Source organism: Lentinus tigrinus (genome assembly GCF_003813185.1).
Source record: "Lentinus tigrinus ALCF2SS1-7 unplaced genomic scaffold L226scaffold_80, whole genome shotgun sequence".
In the NCBI taxonomy this organism is placed as follows: Eukaryota; Fungi; Basidiomycota; class Agaricomycetes; order Polyporales; family Polyporaceae; genus Lentinus; species Lentinus tigrinus.
Genome location: NW_027137989.1, coordinates 1 through 24,801, shown reverse-complemented (window position 1 = coordinate 24,801; position 24,801 = coordinate 1). Strand labels below are relative to the sequence as shown.

The window sequence follows — 24,801 nt, the reverse complement described above, 5'->3', positions numbered from 1 at the left end:
GTGCTCATTGGTGAGATGTTTATTTACTGCAACAAAAGCTGCATGTTCAGTTGCTCACCAGCGAATCTGCAAGAGTCAAACGATCATCACAAGCTGACCGTTCTTTTGCTGATGGCTGTAGCTCCCACGGGGTCATGCAAGATCGTCTGCAGGTGGCGGCAGGCTCTGGAAGGGAACGGGACCTGATATGTAGAATCGCATCGTCCGATTTCCCGATCCTCCACACGATCAAGTGGTTTCAAAAGACAATAGACAATAGTGGCGGTGCTCACCCCTGTGATGCACTAGGCTTTCTGGTGGATTTTCGAACCCACCACCCTGTTCCGAACATCCGAGGGGCACTCCGCGGTCTTTCCAAACAATACCAGGGCGCTGCGGTGCGAAAACGATGTAGACATACCAGGCAGAATCGAACGCAAATCAGAGTAGGCATGTACTTCGCCGTCCAGCGATCTTGTTTCCGGATCGGGTCGGGAGTCTACTCGACACTCTGATGAGAGCAGATTGAAGTCAGCTCCGCATTTCCGGGGCCGAAGGCGCTGCACGCAACGAGTTAGGCTGCATGACAAACGGTCGACTCCGACGATGACACGCGCACCGCGATCCGTCCGAAGGCCTCCCTCGATCTCCCCACCGATAGGCTTCTTGAGCCGCAGGAGCAAAGAAAAAGGGCGAGGTGGGGAACAATGGTGCTTCGACGCTCTCCCCGCACCTGACGATGCCTCCCACACATGCACGTACAAACAGCGTCCAGGATGAGCTGATAGAGCTGGGTCATAACTGGTGAGCGACTTCTTGGCCTTTGCTTCTTCGAGGAGGATCCCAACAGCATGCGACTCAAGGTTCATACACAATCCCAATCAACGCACCGTTCGGGTGCGGTACGAGGCAATCGACTCGAACCATCCCGCTCTCCGGACAGCAGAGTCCTCTCTCAACAAGATTACGCGCGTTCTCCTGCAGATAGACGGATGCCGAGCCACCATCGTCCCTTGCTTACATCGCACCGAGATCCCGGGTAACCGCCATGTCCTCGGGATCGTCCTGCACATGACAATGCTGAACGTCGAGGTCCTCGAGATGGTACATCTCATGCAGAGCGCCGTCCCCGTGCACCTGTTCATCGGAGAACCGCTCACGACGGCGACGTCATTCGACCTGTACAGCCCGGACAAGCTCACCGTCCCAGACCGCCTCGAGCCTGGCGACCCCCTGTTCTGCTCCGGCACCCAGCGCGCCATGGTCTTCGGGGCCTATCTGCATGCCGTCGACGACGAGAACGCGCTCTACGGAATCACAGTCGGACAGGCAGTGGTACCGCACTCGGGCTTCGCCATGCACCCTCGACTCAAACCGCGCGGCTTTCACCAACGTCGTGTCCGCAGTTCGCAACTGGCGATCCAACAGCTAGGCCGGCCCCTCTCCAACCCCGCGATCCAGGTCGTCGAGCAGACGATCCGCGCCTCCGAACTCGAGCAGGCAAGGATCTACGCGGAGTTGGAGAAGACAGGCCAGAAGGAGGTCTCGCCCCTCGTCCAGAGACGACTCCAGCAGCACCATGCGCAAGTATTGAGGCTGCGCGAGTCGCTCACCCGGTCCCACCAGTACGACGTAGGACATGCGTGCGCGGCAGAGGCCCTCATCCGCCCATGCAACAGTAAGTACGACGCCTCTCGCCCAGTATACGTTCTGTCTGACTGCGAGCCAGGCACTGACCATGGACGACACGCGGGTCGGGGGTCGTCACACCACTCGAAGCGCTATGACGATGGACACACACACCTTCTCTCCTGGACGCTTATGCGCATGGCGTCCAAGGCGAGCGACAACCCTGTCACGCTGCATGCGTACCCGGGCACGCTGGAGAGAGGCGCAGCAGTGTCGATGCATGTCCGCGATCCCAACGTCGAGAGGCCGCTTGGTCCGTACCGCGACGGCGTCGTCAATGGCGCGCCTGCCACGGTCATCATCGGCGGCCAGACGGCGCGCGAGTGGGCTATCTTCCCCGCACCTGGGCAGAATTCAATCAGGTTCGCGGCAAGAGGAGATGCAGGAGCGCTGGTCACGTCGGCGCAAGAGGGCACGGCGGAGGAAGGCGCGGTCGTCGTGCCGTTAGCACTGCTGTACGCGGCGCCAGAAAGGGGGCCGTATGGACTCGTCACCCCTCTCACAACAGTGCTCAGGCGCATCCGAGACGTGACGGGGATGCAGTTACGCTTCCAAGGTAGTTGGTGGCGTGACAGCTACGGCTGACATGGTTGGAGGTCGGTACCGGGGGGTCGACGACGAGTCGAACAGTCTACTATACCAGAACGCAGCATATACCCAGGCTTGTGTAGACCGTCGCGTCAGACGGAGAAGAGGAGTTAAGACAAACAGACATCATAAGTATTACAAGACAATGCGGGACGAGGTATGCTGGAAACGACATCAAGATTGTGTGCGAGCGTATGAAACAACGAATACGACGCACCTGCACAAAAAGGCCAGAGGCGATGGTATGCCAATCATCTCCCATGCCACTGTCCGGGACCACTTGGAGGGTTCTGGAATGCGCGATTCGACTGGTAGTCGTTGACGTGCGACTGTGAAGATGCGCCGGGGACTGGACGAGGTACCGCTTGAGAGGACGTGTTCATGCGAGCCATCAAGTTCTCGCCGAGCGAATTCTGCCGTTGAGAGAATGTCGGAGGCGTAGGGAGACCAGGACGCGGCGGAAGATTTGCATTAGCCGGAACGCGCATTGCCGATGGTCCTGTAGGCGGAATACGTATGGTACCGGACGAAGGGACTACATGTGCCGAGGTAGAGGGTGGTGCTGACGTAGGAGGGGGAGCCGTAGACTTGGGTTTGGACTTGGGTGTGGACTTCTTGGCAGGCGGAGCATCCTCTGGCAAAGACACGCGAGCGATGTGAGCAGCGAGTTCCAGGAGGAGGCGGTCTATATTGAAACTTACCATCACTGCTTGACGAGGGTGACTTCGTCGTTCTCTTCCTCTTGCCAGTACGTTGTTGCCGTGCCGCAGGAGTGCCACTCTCAGCCGTCAACATTGAAGGTCTGAGCTCCTTCAGAAAGGTCAAGACGAGTTTGAACATCCTGCTGTTCTGCCTGATGTCTTTCTCTGTCTTTCTGATGTCCTTTCTCATAAGCCCGATGGCTTCTGAGAGCTGGGCCATAGACATCTTCTTCTTGTTGGCATGGATCAAGACAGCGATCGCCAGCACCTCCATTGGAGCCACCTTCTTGACTCCGGGTAGCCAGAAGACCTTGTTGAGTTTAACATCCTTCGCGAGGGCGCAGAAGATGCGGAAGGTATCATGTATGTCCTGGCAGAACTCGTCGTCTAGGTCATCCGGCTCCTGCAACCAACTCTCGATAACGTTCAGGGTCGGCATGCTGGTCAGGTGAGGCCATCTCGAGATACTGTATACCGCTGTTGCTAGAACTCGGAAGTCGTTCGCGCGACTGACGTCCCATGAGATGTCTGCAGCCAACTTGTCGACGACGTAATTATCGAGAAGCTCTCGGACGAAGTCTGCCTGAGGGCCGGTGATAGCCTGAAGTTTCTCTGACGAATGTGATGAGCTTGCCGCACCCGACACGAACGAAAAGCAAGCGCGAACCTGCAGGGGTGAGGGCCATTCCCAATTGGACTCTCTGGAGTCAAATGTTAGATAGGTTCATAGATCCGATTCTCATGAAACATACCTGGAAGATCTCTCTCTCATTCGCGGGTGTGATGTCCTGGTATTCCATACAAACCTGGTGGACGATGTCAGCCAGAAATCGGCGGGCAGGTGAATAAGTCATCACGCACTATTTGCTTGTTCATGAAGAGCTTCCTGTAACGCTCGGGTAGGAGCTTCGCCTTGATCTTGCCCGTGTCCTTGAATACAAACTTCTCGCCAGTAAACCTGCAGACTCAACTTGAACACCAATAACCGCATGTTTATGTTTCGGAAGTAACGTACGGATCCTTGTCTACCCGAGAGCATGAAAGATGAGCTGTCAGACGTTGCTACAGTAATCTGTGACTCACAGGGAATCTGCTGGCGCGTCAGTATGGGATACAACGCATGGCTAAGACGCAGCACTTACTTCTCCGCCAATGAACCTTCCCATACGCGAATGACAACTGATGAGCCTCCATATGTCCAAAAGTCTCAGAACGCAACAGCTCACCTATAGATTGACGTCAAACGCTGCTTGCCGTCCACACACACGCGTCGCTCTCCACCATCGTCCGAGAAATGAACAACTAGAGCACGAAAGGTGAGAGCGCATATCGTCGGCAATGACGCGCACTGACCGAAGATGACAGGGGGGACGTAGAAGTTCCGGAAGATAGAGTCAATCAGACCTGCAGCACTTCAGTGTATGCACGTGCAACCGCAGCAGAGATCCGCTCACCGACTTGCTTGTTATCAGGCCAAACGACAGCTGTGGTTGAACAGTTGTAAAACGACAGCTCACCGCACGAGTGGAAGAGAACGTACCGCGCTGATAGTCGGGCTGCAAGTCAACATCCTGCGCGTGTATCTGCTCTGCTCACGCGCTGTGAGTCAAAGAATATGGTCTGAGACATTAATATGCGCACCGTATAGGGATTGGCACGTATACGTCGTCGCGCGGGGAACCTTCAGAGCACCGCGTATTCTGTAGCCCGAGTCAGAGTCTCCGTTCGCCTTCGTCTTTCCCTTCGATGCCTTCGACCTGGTGTAAACTTCCTCGTCGTCCTCAAATTCAGTCAGTTCGGAGTCGGAGCTCATCGTGAGTGCGCTGGTGGGAGAGGATATATGCCGCAGATGGAGAGAGGAGGCACTGGCAGTGGTGGCAAAAAGGAAACCGTGCGTCGGCGCTTGAGCGCCGGCGTCCTCGACGCGTCGAGCGGCGTGCGCGTTACGTCCGACACGCGCCGCCCCTTCCTCCTGACCACCACCATGAGCAATGGCGACAAGTTCTCGACGCCCCTTAACTCGTCGAGCCGCTTTCTCTCGTCAATGCCACGTAGCGGCGCGATAAAGCGCGACTCCCTGCAGGCGGAGCTGGAGCGCGGTGAGTGGCGAATGCAGCGAACACGCGGCAGCGACACTCATCACGCCCGCGTTGACAGACCCACAGCTTTCGACTGCTAAGAGACAGCAGCGGACACAGGCCTTCTCCTCTACTATGCAACACGCAGGGCTGGAGCGGCAAGTCGCGGCGGCCCAAATGGCGAAGCTTGAGCTCGAGACCAAGCTTCGCGAGAAGGAGATCCTCGTGGAGAGACTGGAAGGAGACAGGCGATACTTCTCAGAGCGAGAGGCGGAAGAGAGGGAAGCGAAGGAACGCGAGCGTGCGGAGTATCTCGAGGAGAAGGTGTGTGCAGTACAAAACCCTCTCACATCTGCCTCTACTGATAGCACGATGGGCAGAGGAAAGCTGACAGTGAACTACGAACGTTGCGTAGCTCCCTCTTAACTCTCCGTGAGCAGCATGCAGACCTCGAGGAGGAACATTCAGCCCTCTCGCGGAGCACGGCCCAGACGATTGCCACCCAGAAAGCGCAAATTACAACTCTAACGCGTCAGGTCTCCTTACTTGAGAACGAACTTGGCGAATTCAAGCGGCTGTCCGAGGAGCGAGCGCGTGCTTTCGATGAGCTGCAGATGCAATTCGACGAGCTCAGCGCAGCACAGGAAAGCTTCACCCTCCAGAATGCGCAGGACGAGAACTGGTCGGTCGTGCGCGAGGAGCTCCATCGGCAAGCCAACTATATGCGCCAGCTCGAGAGCGCGAACGCGAAGATGACCGCCGAGCTCAACATCCTGCACGAGAAGCAGACCAGCGTGGAGGTGCTGAAAGAGCAGAAGCGCGACTTGGAGCGCAAGCTGCGCGGTGCGGATGAACTCCGCGAGCAGGTTGTGAAGCTTCAGGCGGAGCTGGAGGTCGCGAGAAAGGAGCGGGCAGAATGGTGCGTCTTTCTTCTTTGTCGTAACGCCACTTGTCACCAAACCGTCGCCACACTGGCAGGGCGTCTTCATCCGCGGAACCAGCGAGCCCTTCGAAGACCCCCGTGTCTGTCACGCAGAGCCTCTCTACACTCCGATTAGCGCATGCGCATCTCATGGAAGAGCACGGATCCAATGTCGCCCTCCTCCGGCACCGCGAGCAGGAGATCACTGAACTGCAGGCGCGCGAGGCTGAGGCTCAGAAGACATCGAAGGACCTTCGTGCTCAGGTTCGCGCCTTGAAAGATCAAGCTACGCGCAGCGAACACAAGGTCACATTAGCCGAGCGCGAGGTCAGCTTTCTGCAAGCAATGCTGGTACGTCTAGCCCCGTAGATCGTGCGCCATGTCATTCACCGTCGATAGGCGAGCTATAACGCCGAGGAGGCTGCTCACGGCGAGGGCAAGTCCGAGAACGAAACCCTTAAGCCTATGCAGCAGCTCGAGGCGCTGGTCAAGGACTACAAAGCCTCCGTTGCGACTCTTGAGAAGGAGCTCCAGGACATTCGCGCTCACCCCATCGTTGCTGAAGATCTTGAGGCCAAGCAGAAGCTACTGGCTGAGTTGGAGAAGGAGCGCGCTGCGAAAGAGGAGGCCCAGAAGGGTATGTGATGTCTTCGTCGAGGTGTATCCCCCTCTCACACGCACTCGCGCAGAGCTCAAAGAGGCCGAAGAGGAGACAGAGAAGCATCTTGAGCAGATTGACGAGCTCGAGCAGACACTCTTCGAGTTACGCGGCGAGATCGGCGCGGGTCGACATCTTCCTCCAGGCGTTCGCGTTCTTTCCCTTCGGGATAACCCCGCCCAGCAGTGGGAGGACCTGAGCAAGGCTGCGATGGACCGTTTGCGCAGCGAGAACGAAGGGCTCATGAAGCGTCTGAAGGACTTGGAGGAGAGCGGTGCGCGTGGGTCCGAACAGGACCCGAATCACGAGGAACTTGTGCCCCGTGCGAGCTGGGAGGCGGTCAACGATGACAAGCTCAAGCTGCAAGACGAACTGAAGCAGAAGGAGAAGCGTCTTTTGCGGTTGCAGCAGGTAACGCGCCGTGCGAACATAGCGCGTCGATGACTGCCAGTGCTCACTGTCGCCTTGCAGGTCTTCACGGCCAAGAGCGCCGAGTTCCGAGAGGCCATCGCCTCCATCCTTGGAGTGAAGCTCGCTTTCTATCCCAACGGCCAGGTCCGGGTCACGTCTCAGTACGACCTGAACGCCGCGTTCGTCTTCCAGCCGAACGGCCAGGGAGAGAACATGAAGATGCAGCTCGTGGCACAAGGCGACGGTGGACCGGAGGATCTCCCGCAGCTGATGCGATACTGGGTCGAGCAGGAACAGTGCATACCGGGTTTCTTGGCGAGCATCACGCTCGAGTGCTATGAGAAGAACAAGATGGAACGCGAACGGGGAGAGCTTTAGAGCTGTTCGCACACGCGTGTCCGAACGGTTATGCTTTGGACGGTGTTATTACCTGTTGTAACTATGTAATTTGTACGTTGTTCTCATGTCTATCCACTGTTGCGTTGTGGGACATGCTTTCAGCAGGGGTATCGGACCTGCGATGAAGGGGCGAGTCGAGTGCTTGTCGCGCCGTATACTACTATCAACTTAGCTATCGTACTATCGGTGGAATGGAACTACAGTAGTCTATCATGGTCAAAACGTGATGGTAATACATACGCTGAAGCCTTCCTCTACCAAAGCTTACTCATCTGCATAAATCATCGAAGTGGAAAGCCGGAGTAGTATCATGAAGCGGCAGCCCAGCCGAAGACATAGCGATCTGGGGGTGACTTGTCCGGTATGCCTCTATGAGCCTTGCAATACGCGGGTTGTCAGGGTGACTCCAGATTTGAATGTCGCTAGTGTCAGGTGGATGCTCAACGTCGGCTACGCAAGTATCAGCACAAGTCATACGCAACATCTGTGGGAACAGAAACATACGATAACCTGGGAAACGCTCATGCCAAATCTTATCAAACGCCTCGTCTTCCTCCGTCTCTTGGATGAGTTCAGGTAACGATTCAATCGAGGTCGACGTGTCTGGATGTTGTGGGGAGTCTTGCATGGCAGTTGCAGCTATCGAGCATCAGTGACTATATGCGCGATGAAGCTATGTTTCCCATACGTGTCCAACCTGCGTCCTTATCGGGTGATTCCTCTGTATCTTCGTTCATCTCAATGTCATTGGCGGCTGCTCCAGTCGTATCACCGGCCGCTGTGTGCAAAAGATGTGTGAATGTCTGTATCACGTAGTATTAGACATCAACTCACATGGCCCTTCTTGAATGTCCGGGAGTTGTGTTGCCTGGCCGCTAGAACCCGTCTTCTTCTGCTTTGTGACCTTGGTGACCGCTGCGTGAGGAACGGGGTAGGCGAAATCTTGCCAAAAACTGGGATCGTAGAGTTTTGTGATGATGTTGTAGGCGAAACGAGCATAGAGAAATGCGTCGGACACGCGCTTATGTATCGTCACCGGTCTACGGTGGAGTAGCTGTGCATAGTCGACCTCCGAGATGACGAAGTAGAGGATGTGATCGTGAGGCTCGCACGGATAGAAGACAAAGCCGCCTCGATCGAGGCAAAGGTATATATCGCTCCCCAGAGCCACGCCGTTCGCCGTGTCGTTGATCCCAGCCTTGTCGTTGAGACAGTAGTTAACCATGCGCCACATGTCGAACCAGGCATGTTCCTCCTCGGGCAAGAGGTGCGCGGTCTGCAACGCTGCCACAAAGGAGGTTGAAATCAGATACGTGCGCGCGCATTTGAGAGATAGATGAGCGAGCATACAGTGCTCATACCCAGAGACGACACACTTAGCATCGGCATTCTTCACAGCGTCGGACATACTCGACGGTGACACAGTCATAAAATACTGCAATTGGGACCTGTCATCCCTGCTCAGACAACGTTGCCAATGAGCGGGGAGCGACAGGGGAAACTTCCATGCGGCAAAATCGGCCACGATCTTGTAGCAAGTGCGAGTGAGCGGGTTGGCGAGATGCAGGTAGTAGACGCCGCAGGGCAAGGTGATAGTGGTGGCAAGCACCCGCTTGGCGCCACCTATGTCGGTCTTCAGATAGCCGTCTTGGTTATTGGTGATAACGCGACAGGAGTCCAAGACGAGCCGATGGTTAACACCACCGGTGCCGCTGAGAGATGTGTTTCCCAAGGCCGCAACGAAGGAAGACTTGGAGGTATCCTCATGAGCGACAGAGGATTCGGGAGCCGCGGAGGACTCATGGACGGTGAATGGAGGAGGGGGGACGGGATCAAAACCAGGAAAAGCGAACAAAATACGGTCAAGTCCCGGATGGCAGATCACCACGTGGCCGTATTGTGGAATCCGCTCGCTCGCCGGATCCTTCAACCTGGGTCTGCTTTCCATTGAAGGGAGAGGGGTGGAAAGGAAGAGTGGGAGGAGGAGGAGGAGGAGGAGGAGGAGGAGGAGCCTGTGTCGGTTGCTGGCGCTGATGCACTGCCACCAACAAGAATGGTAGCCACATGCCACGATGAGTCGATACTCCTCCTGAAGACTTTGCTGTACACGCCGGGTTCCTAACAGATCTTTCCCAGCACAATATTCGGAGAGCAGGCTCTCACCGCAATAATGCGCATCAGAACGGATCCAACGTCGCACTCTTGCCAGAGTCCTCCAGCACCGCGATCAGGATCACTGGACGGTGGACGTGTGCGGCTGAGGCGCAAGAGGCATCGAAGGAACTCCGTGCTCAGCTGAAGTTCGCGCGTTGAAGAATCAAGCTATGCGCAGGGAACACACAAGTCACGTTAGCCGAACCAGAGGTTGAGCAGACACTTCGGGTTGCGCGGTGAGATTGGCGCGGGTCCACCCCCATGATGTTCCTCACTGGGCGTTCGCATCCTTTCTCTTCTATACAAGCCAGCCCAGCAGTGGGAGGACCTGAGCAAGTCTGCCATGGATCGCTTGCGCAGCGAGAACGAAGGGCTCATGAAGGGTCTGAAGGACGTGACGGAGGGCGGCGTGCGTGACGCTCGACAGGACCCAAACCGGGAGGAACTTATGCCGCGTGCAGGGTGGGAGGCGGTCGGCGACGATAAGCTCAACACTGCAAAGAAAGCATCCTTCTGGGAAACAACGAAGGGATAGAGATTGGACCTCATGAAAATACATAATGCTCACCTTTTGAATGCACGAAATTGGCCTCGAGAAAAGGATGCATTCGTTGCAGTGTTGCAAGCTGCAAGACGAAGCGAATCAATAGAAGCGTCTTTTTAGATTGCAGCAGGTAACTTATCGTCCAAAATTAGTGCAAGCATCACTGCTCACTGTCGCCTCGCAGGTCTTCACGGCCACTGAGCGCCGAGTTCCGCGAGGCCCGTCGCATGCATATTTGGGCTGGAGTTCGCTTTCCCCCCAACGACCAGGTCTCAGTACGACCTCAACGCCGGCTTCTCTTCCAGAAGAACGGAGAAGGGGGAGAGAAGATGAAGATGAAGGACGAGATGGAGCGCGAGGCCGGGACTCAGAGAGCCTTCATGAGAGGGCACGACCCATAATAGCTAACCGGGAGACTAGAGTTTCCAGCAGAAGTTCGTGACTCTGCAGCTGGCAACTTGTTTCTTGTTTTTTTTTGTCCTCGGACTCGCACATCTATGTGTATTTGTGAGATATGGTGTCGAGAAATGTGAGGGGTGGTTCGGAGGGTGGTTTCCATGGGCCGTCCGACAACTTGAATGGTTCGCGGCGGTGTCAGTTCCCTTTACAATCAAGAATAGGCACAAAGGAATGTTCCTACAACGATCCCACGGCAAAGCACTGCTGCAGCAAGTACCGCAGCACGGCTTATGGCGGCCACGTATTCCTGCTAAGGAGTCATTTCATCAGCCAGTTCGGATCACACATGGACGAAATACCAATGCCGGCATCCAATCGGAAGCATTGTTCTAAAGCTCATGACTCCGCGCATCGATGGCATGGGCTGTGGGCCACGAAAGGCCAGGCGAGACCATAGAGCCCAGGTGGCTGTGTGATCTGGGTGGTTGTAACCACCGCGTTCCCACGAGCCGCCCGCAGGAAATAGACTGAGTCGTTGTGGTTCCAGTCATCTCTGACATTCTCGACTGTAAATCAAATAGTTTGATGATCATGCAAGAACACGCATACCCCATAGCCTCTGCGAGGAAGGGGGAAGAGGCCGGGAGTGGACAGGTAAGCAGGCGCCAAATTGCCGCTAGCCGTCGGCAAGCGGGCCTCATGTTGTGCCCCGATATGGCATGTCGCCTCAATTCCAACTTGAACTAGAACCGCCATCATCTGCGTCCATTGGCTTTGCTCCGCCACTCTACCTTTGTCCCTTTGTCCAGATCGCTATTGTGCGACACGTTTGTCAGTGGCCCGCTATTAATCAAGATCACGGTGCCACGCGTCTTCCCCAACCACCCGCACGTACTTCATAAAAGCCCAGCCCTTGCCTCCTTCTTGTAAGTCCGCCCCCTTCTTGTCTCTACGTCGGTCACCATGGCCGACCACGCTGCCACTGGCGACACCCCGTACTCCAAGGCTAACTACAGTTCGCATGAGCAGGGCTCTCTCCGCAACCAACGCCCTGGCAACCTCCTTCAGGTTCGACAATTCAAAGCACAAGATATGACAAGCAAGTGCATCGGAAACACCAAATCCGAGTTCGCCGACGAGTACTTCCCCCGCCCCCCACCCTCCTCCGCCTGTTCGAAGCCGTGCCTCCTCGCTAACCCGTTCGAGAAGCTGAAGGATGCCAACGCGATGGGCGAGCCGGAGTTGCAAGAGACCTTCGTGAGTTTGACGTTCTTCTTGCCCTCCTCCTTCACCGACCTTGAGACCACCAGATTGACATCATCAATAAGAACGACCTCGTGCCGGGGCTCAAGATGGGCTCCTGCCATCTGAGGTCTGACAGTTCCGAGATCGACAAGGCCAAGCAGAAGCTGGATGCCGCCTTCTGGCGTGACGGAATGGTTCCCATCGACAACAAGCCTCACTGGACCGACCAGCTCATGCCCGTCGAGTTCAAGGCATGGAAATCCGGTTCCAACTGCCAGGATCCCTTCTTCGATGACGTGACGGTCCGGGGCGGTGTGACGGTCAGAAAGACCACACAGCGCACGAAGAACTTCGGTCAGATCATCTCCTATGCCGAGCTCGTCTTCTTCGCCCAGCACCGCGAGGCCGTCTTCATGCCCATCATCGTCGGGCGCATCTGTCGCTTCCTCCGCTGGGACCACTCCGGCGCCGTCGTCACCGAGGCCATCGACTACTACGAGGACTGGGAGTTTTTCTGCGACGTCCTGTGGCGCATCTCCCAGTGTTCCGACGAACAGCTTGGCATCGACCCCACCGCCATCCGCCTATCCGATAGCGATGAGGAGTTCAAGGCGATGGACCTCGCTGCCGCTCCCAACCCAGACGACATCGCCCACGCCGAGGGCCCGCTAGATGCTCCTCCCAAGGCTCCCTACACCTTCAAATACGTTCGCGATATGTTTCGCGAAAGCCTGGCCAAGGAGTGGCCGAGGTACAAGCTCGAGGTTCCGGACGGCGAGACGATGAAGTACTTCCTCGTTTGCAAGCCCGTGTTCTGCGCGGAGCACCTGCTCGGGCGAGGCACTCGTGGTTATGTCGCTCTGGATTGCCAAACCGGTCGCTTCGTGTGGCTCAAAGACGCCTGGCGAGCATACTACCTTCTTCTCGAGAAGGAGGGTGACGTCCTGGCGAAGCTGAACAAGGCGAAAGTTCCCAACGTGCCTACCGTTGTCTGTCATGGGGACATCCAGGACCAGACGACGTTGACGTCACTTGTGTGGGAGCTCAAGAACCCTCCGCCCAGTCCGACGGCCTCGGGCCCGTCTCAACAAGCCGACCCCACTCGCCCTTCCTCCTCCTCAACCTCAAGCGCGAAGCGGAAGCGGATCGACGAGGACGACTCCGGCGTGGACATTCCATCCTTGAAGGGTCTCGATGGAGCTGATACTCCATTCCGCGAGGACTGCCCCCTGCGGATCCACAAGCACTATCGGCTCGTCGTTGAAGAAGTCGCGATGCCGCTGCGCGATGTTAAGACGGGGGAACAACTGGTGTTCATCATCCTGCAATGCATCTTCGGTAAGTCTTGCTTGATCCGTGCCATTGGCTTCGCTCTTACATCGTCTTGCACAGCGCATCACAAGGCTGCCACTGACACAGAGAGTCCTATTCTCCATCGGGATGTGAGCGGTGGCAACATCCTTATCTATCCGGAGGTCCTACACGACGAGGCAAGCAATGTGTGGTCCGTACAGTGGTCGGGCCTTCTGGCCGACTGGGAGATGTCCAAGCCAATCGCCGACAAGCCCGTCGGGAAGGTTCAGGGACGGCAGCCGGAGCGTACGGTATGTGGACACCTCTTTTAGAAGCTCACCACCCTTCTCATCTGATCACCTCGCCCAGGGTACGTGGCAATACATGTCCGTCGCCCTCCTCTCTAGAGGAAAGTCCATTGAAATTTGCGATGAGCTGGAGTCCTTCCTCTATGTCCTGATCTACCACGCCGCTCGTTATCTCAAGTCCAACGTTAGTGATATCACGGTGGCCGACTATCTCGATGCATTCTTCGACCAGTACTCCCGGGCCGATGATGGCAGGCTGATATGCGGCGCAACAAAGCGGACGGCCATCGAAACTGGCAGGCTGATGATTGACCGGGACGAGGCATTGGAGTTGAAGTTCGATGGACCCATGGACAACCTCATCAAGAAGCTCCTGTCCTGGTTCAAGTCCCATCGCACTGTCACCTTATACAAGCAGCCTCTCGAACAGGGGAAGGGGCAACAGCAGGCACAGGCACGGGCACAGATGCCCCCACCTCCCCGCCCGCCCCCGGACGGCACCCTCAAGAGGCGCCTGAATTTTTCCGACGACATGAATTTACCGGGACAGGAACCTGATTCTATGTTCGACAATACGGAGGACGACTTCGAACCGTCCAAGAAGGATTGGCGAGATTGGAAGAACGTGACCACTCATTTCCCCATCGTCCGGCTGCTGGAGTCTTATCTGGACCCGGAGTTGTTTACATGGCCGAAGGACGACAAGGTGGGCGACCGCATCCCCGCCAATTATGTGGGGCCACCGCTGCTCTCTGGCCCGGGCGAGACGAAGACCACCGGCTCGAGCAATAAGCGGGTGCGCCTCCAAGAAAAGCCCGTGCGTATAGCTAGTGCGGTCACACTACCTCTCCCCCGATCACAACAGAAATCCCCGGCCACACCGACGAAGAAGCGCGTGGCGGAGCCAAAGTCGGTCAGATTTTCGACGGAGAGCGAGGATGACTAGGTGACGGTTCTGTGGCGGGTCGAGTATCGTACGGATACTGTTTGTCTTGTATCATGTTGTGTTTCGTTCCTCTATACACTGTATCCATCTCGTTGCTATTAACTGCGGTATTTGATCGTGGCGTGTCCTGGCCTCAGGCCTCAGCGGCGAGACCGTGGCACGTGACCGCCAACACTCGCTTTCGGGACGGCTCTAGTCTTAGTACTAGTAGAGAACCACCACAACTTGACAACAACCGCAACAATCGCGACAACAACTTCAATGACAACGAAATGTCTTGCTTACAATTCGATGCACACTGGCTCTGTGGGCAAAGCAGTCCAGGAGTTCCATCCTGCTGTCCGGGCTGCGGTCGTCTTTTGATCGCAGTCGTCGACTCTCTCAGCGGCCTAGCATACGCATCTCTAGCGGTGGTCGTACTTACCCGCGCTCTCGAGGGTGTCCTGCCGGACCTCGCGTTCCCTTCTTATGGGGTCCGAGCTTCGGAGTCATCACTGCCACCTCAACTACGCCGGCAACGGCATGCAACGGCCTCACAGCCTGGCGGCTACTACACATCATACTACCGCTTAGAGTTACATGCGCTGTCCTGCTTTTTTTTCATCCAAAAGCAGTACGAACTGATTCCTCTGCAATATGAACTAGGAAGTTTGGTACTTCCAGGTGCTCATCGAGTTCAAAGGCAAGATCAGGTATGATCTCATTCAACCTGCGTCGTGAGTTCTCCTTCCCTGGCTATCAACCGAGCACTCCTCAATCGTACAGATAGCCTTAAGCCTGCAATTCCGCAAATGTATTCACACCTCAGCTTCGGTACGATTCTGCCTTCACCAGCAGACGCATGTCCTTCACGCGAACCTCGGAGGGGCGCAACATGACAAGTGCGCAGCTCATCCGCGAATGCCGTGTCCTATACAAACGGCCATATCGGTACAGCATCCTTGTTCCAAGTGCGTATTTTTATCTTCGACTTCTCTCCGCAGTCGCCGTTCTGATGCGTACCGCCGGCATCTCAGGTTGTACAGATGCAGAATGCCGTTATTATCCGCGGCACCGAATGGGACGTGGCTGCGAACTGTCGTTCAAAATGCCTCAGTTTGGCGAGATGCATCAGGAGCCGCCGCAGACGAGCCAGCTGTGTCCTCCGGCATCTAGTAGTGGCACGGTCCGGCACCTGAACCGAACCCCCGCTCTTCGCATGATGCGGAAACCATGTTCATTCTGGGCAGGATGAGCGGGGGCGGGACACCCGCAGCCTCCCGCAACTCTGGCTTCTCCGTACAGGTCTTGCTAGCCGGCGCTGCGGGACCGTACACGCGCGCGATTTTTGCAGACGACCTTGACTGCGCGTTTCGTGGTACATCGATGACACCGTGATGGGTAGAAGGCTGCGCTGGCGCTGGGACCAGGGAATTGCTTTCGTTACGTCTACGGCTGTGTGTATAAAATGCCTCACTCCTCTCATCTCCAGGTCCAAGCAACTTGATTTTCGTTCACTACTCCCCAATTCCTTCTGCATCTACTGCCTTGCGTTCACTGTCGTCTCCTATGGGGATTTCTCGTTCTTTTGCAAACTTCGCCGTTGCTGGCCTCGCGTTGGCGCGCCTTTCGGCGGGTGCTATTGGTCCATCCACGGACCTGACTATCTCAGACGCTGACATCTCGCCCGATGGATTTACTCGGGCAGCAGTCGTCGTGAACGGGCAGTTTCCGGGACCACTCATCTCCGGAAACAAGGTGCGTCTATAGACCTGAACATTCATGTCCCAGCGATGATTCAATGTCTTTCCAGGGCGACAACTTCCAGATCAACGTGATCGACGACCTGGACAATTCCACCATGCTCACCTCCACAACGATCGTGAGTCACGGACCGCTCTTGAAGTACTCTCTTACACGCAGGTATCTGATCTACGTACCCTTACAGCACTGGCATGGTTTCTTCCAGAAAGGTACCAACTGGGCCGACGGTCCGGCGTTCGTGAACCAGTGCCCCATCTCGGCAGGCAACTCCTTCCTCTACGATTTTACTGCGACAGGCCAGGCCGGCACTTTCTGGTACCATAGCCACTTGTCGACCCAGTACTGCGACGGCCTGCGCGGCCCGATGGTCGTCTATGACCCTGACGATCCGTACTTGTCGATGTACGACGTGGATGACGGTGAGTTCCTCCCTCGATGGTCTCACGAGTTGTGATCTCACTATATACGTAGATACCACCGTGATCACGCTGGCTGACTGGTACCACACTGCCGCTCGTCTCGGTGCTCAGTTCCCGTGCGTCGTTTGCATCGATCATACAACGTTGTGACCTGACATTGTCTGTAGGACCGGTGCGGATTCGGTACTCATCAACGGACTAGGCCGCGCGGCCGGAGGCGACGCCGATGCTACTCTGGCTGTCGTCAATGTCACGCAGGGCTCTCGCTACCGATTCCGCCTGGTCTCGATCTCGTGCGACCCGAACTTCACATTCTATATTCAGGGACACAACTTCACCGTCATTGAAGTTGACGGAGTCAATGTCGAGCCACTTACTGTGGATTCGATCCAGATCTACGCGGGCCAGCGATACTCGTTCGTTGTGAGTGCCGAACGCGCTCAACCTCACCTAGTCCGTTCCATTCTGAAGGCCTTTACAGCTCACTGCAGACCAAGCGGTAGATAACTACTGGATTCAAGCCATCCCGAACACCGGTACCGTCACAACGGATGGAGGCGTCAACTCCGCCATCCTGCGCTACAGTGGCGCCGACGCGGTTGAACCTGATGCTGCAACGCTCACTAGTTCCATCCCGCTCGCTGAGACGGATCTTGTCCCACTGGAGAATCTTGCTGCCCCTGGTAACGCGACTGAGGGCGGTGTCGATTATGCTCTGAATCTGGACTTCGACTTCGTGAGTCGCCCTCCGCGCGTCGCAGCTGCGTTATCTGATCCGTGTCCGTAGAATGGCACCTACTTCTTCATCAATGGCGAGCCCTTCATCCCGCCAACCGTCCCTGTCCTCCTGCAGATCATGAGCGGTGCCCAGACGGCGGCGGACCTCCTGCCCAGCGGGAGCGTATACACCCTCCCGTCCAACTCGTCCATCGAGCTTTCCTTCCCTATCACTTCCACCAATGCCCCAGGAACCCCACACCCCTTCCACCTGCACGGGGTAAGTGCTCCAGATTCTGAGGAGTCCAGTGGTGTCTGGACCGCTAACCTGTGAGCCCGCAGCACACCTTCTACGTCGTCCGCAGCGCAGGAAGCAGCGACTACAACTACGACAACCCGCCCCAGCGCGACACCGTCAGCACCGGAACTGCAGGAGACAACGTCACGATCCGGTTCACGACGAACAACCCCGGCCCGTGGTTCCTTCACTGCCATATCGACTTCCATCTGGACGCTGGCTTCGCTATAGTCCTGAGCGAGGACACGGCTGATGCTTCGGCTGACAACACGCCTTCATGTGAGTTTAGTTGCGAGGCTCATAACTCCAGCGATTGACGGCTGACCCGTTTGTGTAGCTGCTTGGGATGCCCTGTGTCCTACCTATAGTGCGGCATATCCAGATGGACTCGGGCGATGAACAGCTGACTGCGGCAAATCTTCAAGTTCCAAGGCTCCATCCAATCTTTACACAAATTCGCTCCCTTTCGACAAACACTCTTCTTTTATACCTCTCGTTCTTCTATCGGACTGTTTGAGGTCTCAGTCACCGCGTTTTGTATTCGGAGTGATGTTCGTATATCTTATCGTGCCAATGACATATATCGCGCACAAGCTAGGGAAGGGAAACTTGCCGCACTACGGATTGCATGCCGAGATATACAGATAGAGGACGAGGTTAGTCTAGAAGGTCACGACTGGGGAAGTGGAGTGAGATGGAAAAAAGCTTCCGACACGGGGAATCGAACCCCGGGCTATCGCGTGAGAGGCGATAATGTTAGCCACTACACCATATCGGACTGTTATTACATAATAACAATAAAATACAATATGCTATTTACAAGGCTTTGCCGAACAACAGGACAAGTTGGTTTGCTGCAACTCGCTCTGATAGTGACGATGGCTAAGTCCCTACTGCGCAACTTCTCAACTTCGTTCTTGTCTGAGACCGCTGATTGAATGATGTACCGGGTTAGCCTAACCCGAGCCCGGTGTCACTGAAGTTGAGCGATCCTCCCGTCATCACGTCGGTTGCGCGACGGGACTTGGCAGGGACCTGGTCTGCGCTCTCCAATAATGCTAAGGTTCAATCAATGCAGCGACCGGAAAGTGGTTAAAAGAAAAGCAGGAGACCCGAGTCGAGAGGCCAGCGTTGCATTGCGGCACATTTGCGCAAACGGCGCCTGAGTGAGAGCGGATTGCGTGCGCCTCCGGACGGATGACAACATCGCGCCAGCCGGCGCAATATTGCATCATAAAGTCAGTTACTTCTCTGCTTGCTATCTGCTCTACGCGACAGGCTAACGAAATTTTCTAGAGATATGGACCTTGGGACGGACCTGAGCCAGCCGCTTCTTATAGCGCGTCGCTCGGAGCTGGATATGCTCGAGCTTCTCTCCCAGCCCACTTGCTGCAGGCACCTCCACGTTCTCATCGACGATCGTTCCGCAAGATGACAGTCAAGGCAGACGCGTCCTTGTCAAGCTACCCGTCCTCGCTCAAGTCCAAGGGCGAACACGAGGAGGCCGCCAGGGTTGAGCTTGAGCACCTGGATCCAGTGTTGGTGAAAAGGACATGGCGGAAGGTGGATCGGCATATTTTGCCCATCGCGGTGGCGCTCTATCTAGCATCTTACATCGACAGGTACGTTCGGGCGAGCTTTGCAGCGCATGATCAGATTCACTGAAGACGCCCGCACTGCAGAGCGAACATCGGCAATGCGAAGGTCCTCGGACTTGCGAAGTCTTTACAGTTGACGAGCGGCCAGTACAACTGGGCGTTGTCCATCTTCTTCATCGGATACGTCGTCTTCGAGACGCCGTCGAATGTCATCATCCGGCGCGTCAGTCCGAGATGGTATATCCCAATCCTCACGGTGAGTTCCACAAGGGAGAATCCCTAGTACACGGCTAAGCCTGGGTAACAGGTGCTCTGGGGTTTGGTATGTGCGCTGTTCGCTACGGTGAAGACCGCAGGAGGACTACTGGCCATTCGGTTCTTTCTCGGCCTCTGCGAGGCTGGTTTCCTTCCCGGTATCGTATACTGGAGTGAGTACGCTCGTCTTCCTACACGGACCCTGATCTGACATCGGAATCTTTTGCAGTGAGCTGCTGGTATCCCCGGACGGTACTTGGCCGACGCTTCGGAATCCTCTACTCGACCGTATCTCTCACGGGTGCATTCGGCGGTCTTCTGGCCACGGCAATCCATGCCCTCGACGGGACCCACGGAATCGCGGGCTGGAAGTAAGCACCATTTGTTTCCTCCCTTTTGCTCGAGTGACATCTGACGCTCGGACATCCACCAGGTGGATTTTCATCGTCGAGGGGTGCATCACGGCAGGCTTCGGCCTCATCACGGCGGTCTTCATGTCCTCGTATCCGGAGACCGCCAGCTTCCTCACCCCAGATGAGAGGCGCGTTGTACTGCTCGCCAACGAGGCGGACCATGCGCAGAAGGCCGGCGAGTCCTTCAGCAGCAAGCAGATCCGCTCCGCGTTCACCGACTGGCGCACCTGGCTCTGGGGCCTCGTCTACCTCACCATCTACATCCCCGTCTACAGCGTCATTCTCTCGCTGCCGTCCGTCGTGACCGGGCTGGGGTACAGCGGAACGCGGGCGACGCTCATGGCGTGCCCGCCGTACGGAGTCGGGTTCTTCATCGTGCTCACCGCGGGCTGGACGGCGGACCGCTACGGTCACCTGTTCTACCACTACGTTGCTGCCATCATCGTGGTTGTCGTGGCGCTGATTGTGCTCATGGCGGTGGAGAACCTCGTCGTGCGCTACATCATGTTCTTCTTCGTCATGTTCATGTGCGTTATTCACCCGCTCTAGAGCCGTCTGAGCATGCCATGACTCACATTCCCACCCTGTGCAGGTTCATCCCGGTGTCCATCTGCTGGGTGTGGCTCAACAGCAACGTCGCAGGATCGAACAAGCGCGCTGCGGCCGTCGGCCTTGTCTTCTCCCTTGGAAACATCGGAGGCGCGGTGTCGGGCCAGATCTACCGTGCGGAGTGGGCCCCGCGCTACGTGCAAGGGCATGCCATCAACATTGGGTGCTACGCCGGCGCACTCATTGCGGGCACCGCCCTGTGGTATAGCTACAAGAGGGATAACGAGAAGCGCGATCGTGACGCGCATGAGCACGTCAAGCGGAACAAGCAAGATGATCTGATTGGGGAGGATCTGGGCGATCTGGGTGATAGGTGCGTACTCTATCTCTTCCGTATAATGGGACGACGCTGACAGACTTATACATTGTATAGGCACCCGCACTTCAGGTACTACTTGTAACGAAGGACAGGAAAATAATGCTGGGTATACGATAGCTAGGAGTATACTTACGATCTAAGATGACTTACTACTGAGAGCACGAGAACTTACATGTACCTACACTAGATATCTGTATCATACCTTATATATAAATGCGGACAGTGGATCGTGCACTCGCTCATACACTCGCACGAACTTCATGATCAACGTCCAGCATCCCCAGAGGAGTGCGCATGAGCGACGGCCGCCGCGTCATTTGTGTACGGAGCTCCTCGTTCAGCGTGGACTGCGTCGAGCTCGCTTGCTTGAGCACCCTCAGCTCCTCCAGCGTCGTCTCCAGGATGATGACCTTGTCCTCCCAGTTCCCGTCCCTGTTGAGCCCCTTCGCCTGTTCCGCGACGTCCCCAAGCACGTCGACCAGCTCCGCCGGGAGGAGGTGCGGGTAGCGCTTCTGCAACGAGACCAGGTGGGGCGCAATCCGCGAGATGGGGTACAGGAGCCGCGGCTCGCTCTTCCAGAGAGGCGTCTCGAAGAAGTCTTGCAGGTGCGATAGTGTGTCCCGCAGGTGTGTGATCTGGTCTGCGGACTCGGCGCCGGGCAGTGTCGCGAGGCAGATGACGAGATCGCAGGCGTCGAGGAAGTGCTTTGTGTCGCCGTCCGTGCGCGCGTTGCTAATGAACGCCACTATCTTGCCGAGGTCTGCGAATACACACAAGTCAGTGCAAGCGCGATGCGCGCAACATGGCTTTGGCTCACCATGGCAGCCTTCTGGCGAGTGCTGCTCGGCGAGGTCGAGGTTCCTCGACAGTTGCTGGTACAGGATCGAGAAGGCCAAGTGACGCACTGTCGCATCCCTGTCGTCCAGCAGCGACAGCATCACGCGACAGAAGTGGCAGTAGGTCAGGGGCAGCGAGCGAACGAGGAGCGGCTCCAACGTCTTCAGTGTACGTATAGGATGTTCGATGGAGACGTTGTCAGAGCGCATCTTCTCCAGCGTGTCCAGGGTGATGTCCGTGAGGATCGCCAGCGACTCCGCGCGCGAGCTGCCGTTCTCGTCGAAATAGTAGACCCCGCCCACGACGCGATCCGCGCGGTGGCCCATGATGCGGTAGTAGCACTGCACCGCCGCTGCAGGCGGCATATCGTTGAGACATGGCTCAACGACGTTGCGCAGGAAGCTGTCGTCGAGGAACGTCGCGTCGGCCCCGACGAGCATGTGGCGGTCGAGCATCGCATCCTTGTCGTCAATGAGGATCCTCTCGTGCGCCTTCCAGCTGTAAGTGGTCGGTTTGTTCGCGAACTTCTTCAGTCTCCGGACGACCTTCTGGGCTAGCCTGTTACGGAACCGGCGAAGCTGTCCGTCTGCGTGGGGGATCGCGAGCTGGCTAGCGTAGGCCGATATGGATGCCGCAAGAGCACGAGCAGGTCTCTTCAGCGCCTGGAAGACAACGAAGACGCCCCATGCTTGCGGGGACTGATACGAGCAGTCGGGCTTGAAGGTGGGGAGAAGGGTGGTGAAGAGAATGAACGCGAGCAAGGCGGAAATGAGGGCAATGGCGGCCGCGGAGACTTTGGCGTTCAATGCCAGCAGGAACTCGACCAGACCGATCAGGAAGAGAACGAGGGCGCCCTGCAGAAGGATGGGGACCAGCATCATGATGCCCTCGACGCGCCATTTCTTCAAGTTGTCGTAGCGGAACTGGCGGAGACGAGCGATCTCGGGAGAGACGCCTGCCATGCCAGTAGTGTATTGGTTGAGCCATTGCTTCGCCAGCAAGCAGATTGACGCAGCGGCGAGACTGCATATCAAGCTGCAGAACCAGAGTGCGTTGATGAGAACAGCATTAAACGGATGGGGAGGGTCGCCATTCTGTGTCCCTGTCAGAAAGAATTTGTACGATTCGACGTTGAAGGGGGTGAGTATGGCTGAGAACAAGGCGGCCTATTGAGAGCGCGCTCGTGAACAAAGTAAAGTGGTTTCGAGAAAGCAAAAATGCTCACGAAGACAAGATGCGCATCAAGCTCTTCCTTCCATCCTTGCATTTTGGCTTCGTCATGATCCTTGAGGGCGGTAGCACAGTCCATCCACGCGTCCACAGCGGCTGCCCCTCGAGCGGATGCACTTGTTGATGTCGGAGAGACTGGTCCGGAGTCCTGTTGCCGAGTAGGTCAAGGTATATGTGAGCAAAGGGTACTGCATGATTACCTCCATCTCTACCACGACGTCGCCGACCTCCCCAGCCTTGAACTTGGGTACTGATTCGTACTAGCATGAGTTAGGTTCAGTTAATAGCGCTGTGCTAATAGGGAGAGGGAACAACTCACGTCGATATCGTGTGACCTTGAAAATTCAGGCCGTCTTGACCATGGTGTGGACCGGGGGCGCTGAGGTCTGGTATTATGTCGTCTGAGAGGTTGCATGTTGGCGTTGTAATGCTGCTAGCGGGAGAGAAGCTGAGTGAGGTGACGGGTGGAAGTGAGAGTGATTGGAAGGGGATAAAACGACGACCAACTCATATCCATCTCGAATATGTCAGGAAGCGGACCTTGAGAGACGGCTGTGGAAGTCTGGGTCCAAAAGTAGCAGTCCGCGGTGCTAGAAGAGAAGACGGCAGTTCACTCTGTGCATCCTGCGCCCCCACATTCAGGTCCATCAAGGATCATTCGGGGAGTGTGACCGGACGCGATGCATGAACCGCGACGAACGTGCGTGATACGAGTCGCCGATGCGGACTTTGCAGACAGGCGCGCTGCATAGGCCGTTCCTAGATGACGGCTCTGATGCCCCGACCACGGAGGCGATAGTTCATCTTCCTGCAACTTCGGAGAATGACGTGGATGAACGCCTTGCGGAGAAATGAAGATGATACTGGCTGTCTAACAGAGTATGAGTCTGATCAGTGAACGCTAACTGCGAGTGAGGCCACTTGACTATGTGAGAACATACGATGGATCGCAGTCGTATCGTACCCGCATTCGCAGGAAAGCCTGCACTGCTGAGGACACAGGTGGTCTCAAAAGCGGTTCACTCATGGAACAGATATGGCTTGACAAACGTACCTCTAGAGTCTAACTGTCCTCCTGCTGACCTCCGCAGTGATAGCGCTTCCCATCTGGTACCCTGTAACGGTGCCTCTCACAACCCGTCCGCGTCAGGGCCCAGTCTCACAGCTCCCGCTGTCAATGGTCCTCGCCCCGATCCAGTGTTCACCTCTGAGTCCGATGCCATCTGGGTACTTGGCCACGGTCTCTCTTGAATCGGTCGCAGTCGCGGTCTCACACCCTCGCCGCGGCGGTCCATGTCCAAAAAACCGTCACTCGGGTGTCGAGTCTGTCGACGGTCGATTGTCGGGAACTCTGCGACTCAGGGGTCCGCCTGGTCCGCACGCCGCTGTGTTCGCCGCAGTTCGAAGGGAGTCGAGACCTGTACGGGTGAAAAGAATGTCCAAAGAATATGTATTCGTCAAAACCACTGCGAACGGTGAAGCATGCCACTTCAGGCTGGAACATGTTGTAGCTGTGTTTCCATCAGCAAAATCTCTGAGAGCATGGAAACGCATGCAATGATGCAAATATGCATGCAATCGCGGGAATCTACGGAATCTCTCTGTCAGAGGTTCGAAGCGCATCCATTGATCTACCCCCAAGATTGCATTGTGCGCAGGATACGTCACCCTAGTTTGTAAGAGAATGTAATCTCAGTAGAATCCGATAGAATTTGAGTGGAGGCCCAGACAGCGGGACGAATGCAAGTGAATGCAATCTAATACAAAGTCAGAGAAGTAGCATGCAATGCTACATTACCTGGACGGTTTCGAGCGCATTGGCGCCGTCTGTGCAAAGCGGGGGTAGATTGGATACTAGGCAGGACGAAGGGCATCGCGCGGATATTCATTCGAGCGCATTCAGCGGTAGATACATTGTACAAGAGGAGTAAGATTTAGCGTTCTACGAGGTGGAGGTGGAGGCCTGGGCGAGCTGCTGGAGGATGACGTCGGCCTGGTCCTGTGCACCAGCGGTGGCGGTAGTGGGAGCGGGCATAAGGAGAGGAGAGC

The 24,801-nt window shown here is 56.3% G+C and overlaps 8 protein-coding genes and 1 non-coding gene across 9 annotated transcripts; 5 read left to right on the top strand and 4 right to left on the bottom strand.

Annotated features, from left to right (window-relative positions):
• Window positions 1-705: 705 nt before the first annotated feature.
• On the top strand, window positions 706-2,400 carry L226DRAFT_555666 (uncharacterized protein). The gene is made up of 3 exons (XM_067683071.1): window positions 706-783; window positions 843-1,657; window positions 1,709-2,400. The coding sequence occupies exons 1-3, from the start codon at window positions 719-721 to the stop codon at window positions 2,251-2,253; spliced, it is 1,425 nt and encodes a 474-aa protein (XP_067528539.1). The 5' UTR covers window positions 706-718; the 3' UTR covers window positions 2,254-2,400.
• Window positions 2,126-4,848, bottom strand: L226DRAFT_541090 (uncharacterized protein). Its single transcript, XM_067682003.1, has 14 exons — window positions 4,599-4,848; window positions 4,498-4,545; window positions 4,412-4,441; window positions 4,311-4,361; window positions 4,184-4,259; window positions 4,100-4,115; window positions 4,041-4,047; window positions 3,973-3,982; window positions 3,819-3,915; window positions 3,710-3,763; window positions 3,625-3,658; window positions 2,958-3,569; window positions 2,474-2,890; window positions 2,126-2,418 (listed from the first exon to the last, which is right to left on the bottom strand). Exons 1-13 carry the CDS (start codon window positions 4,768-4,770, stop codon window positions 2,508-2,510), a joined length of 1,590 nt encoding a protein of 529 aa, XP_067528538.1. The 5' UTR covers window positions 4,771-4,848; the 3' UTR covers window positions 2,126-2,418; window positions 2,474-2,507.
• Window positions 4,849-4,928: 80 nt separating this feature from the next.
• Window positions 4,929-7,590, top strand: L226DRAFT_617792 (MAD-domain-containing protein). Its single transcript, XM_067687087.1, has 7 exons — window positions 4,929-5,056; window positions 5,115-5,359; window positions 5,416-5,954; window positions 6,014-6,308; window positions 6,357-6,594; window positions 6,647-7,026; window positions 7,087-7,590. The coding sequence occupies exons 1-7, from the start codon at window positions 4,942-4,944 to the stop codon at window positions 7,402-7,404; spliced, it is 2,130 nt and encodes a 709-aa protein (XP_067528537.1). The 5' UTR covers window positions 4,929-4,941; the 3' UTR covers window positions 7,405-7,590.
• Window positions 7,591-8,398: 808 nt separating this feature from the next.
• On the bottom strand, window positions 8,399-9,373 carry L226DRAFT_444676 (uncharacterized protein; the record flags this gene model as incomplete). Its single annotated transcript, XM_067674867.1, has 3 exons — window positions 8,399-8,709; window positions 8,776-9,137; window positions 9,225-9,373. Coding segments are annotated over 3 exons (822 nt in total), but the record flags the coding sequence as incomplete, so codon positions are not given.
• Window positions 9,374-11,252: 1,879 nt separating this feature from the next.
• L226DRAFT_496191 (uncharacterized protein) lies at window positions 11,253-14,423 on the top strand. Its single transcript, XM_067677547.1, has 5 exons — window positions 11,253-11,448; window positions 11,552-11,779; window positions 11,833-13,105; window positions 13,160-13,371; window positions 13,430-14,423. The coding sequence occupies exons 2-5, from the start codon at window positions 11,615-11,617 to the stop codon at window positions 14,312-14,314; spliced, it is 2,535 nt and encodes an 844-aa protein (XP_067528535.1). The 5' UTR covers window positions 11,253-11,448; window positions 11,552-11,614; the 3' UTR covers window positions 14,315-14,423.
• A 1,439-nt stretch (window positions 14,424-15,862) lies between these two features.
• Window positions 15,863-17,890, top strand: L226DRAFT_576794 (laccase; the record flags this gene model as incomplete). Its single annotated transcript, XM_067685446.1, has 9 exons — window positions 15,863-16,051; window positions 16,107-16,175; window positions 16,242-16,476; window positions 16,529-16,592; window positions 16,644-16,899; window positions 16,958-17,212; window positions 17,264-17,473; window positions 17,536-17,770; window positions 17,829-17,890. The coding sequence occupies 9 exons, from the start codon at window positions 15,863-15,865 to the stop codon at window positions 17,888-17,890; spliced, it is 1,575 nt and encodes a 524-aa protein (XP_067528534.1).
• A 307-nt stretch (window positions 17,891-18,197) lies between these two features.
• On the bottom strand, window positions 18,198-18,269 carry L226DRAFT_t291. Its single transcript has one exon. It is a non-coding gene; the product is annotated as a tRNA-Glu (tRNA).
• Window positions 18,270-18,784: 515 nt separating this feature from the next.
• Window positions 18,785-20,910, top strand: L226DRAFT_517654 (MFS general substrate transporter). Its single transcript, XM_067678521.1, has 7 exons — window positions 18,785-19,113; window positions 19,174-19,345; window positions 19,397-19,517; window positions 19,574-19,715; window positions 19,778-20,284; window positions 20,350-20,679; window positions 20,740-20,910. Exons 1-7 carry the CDS (start codon window positions 18,923-18,925, stop codon window positions 20,765-20,767), a joined length of 1,491 nt encoding a protein of 496 aa, XP_067528533.1. The 5' UTR covers window positions 18,785-18,922; the 3' UTR covers window positions 20,768-20,910.
• A 14-nt stretch (window positions 20,911-20,924) lies between these two features.
• Window positions 20,925-23,167, bottom strand: L226DRAFT_617788 (uncharacterized protein; the record flags this gene model as incomplete). The annotated part of the gene is made up of 5 exons (XM_067687086.1): window positions 20,925-21,445; window positions 21,503-22,688; window positions 22,748-22,900; window positions 22,953-23,012; window positions 23,072-23,167. 5 exons carry the CDS (start codon window positions 23,165-23,167, stop codon window positions 20,925-20,927), a joined length of 2,016 nt encoding a protein of 671 aa, XP_067528532.1.
• Window positions 23,168-24,801: the final 1,634 nt, after the last annotated feature.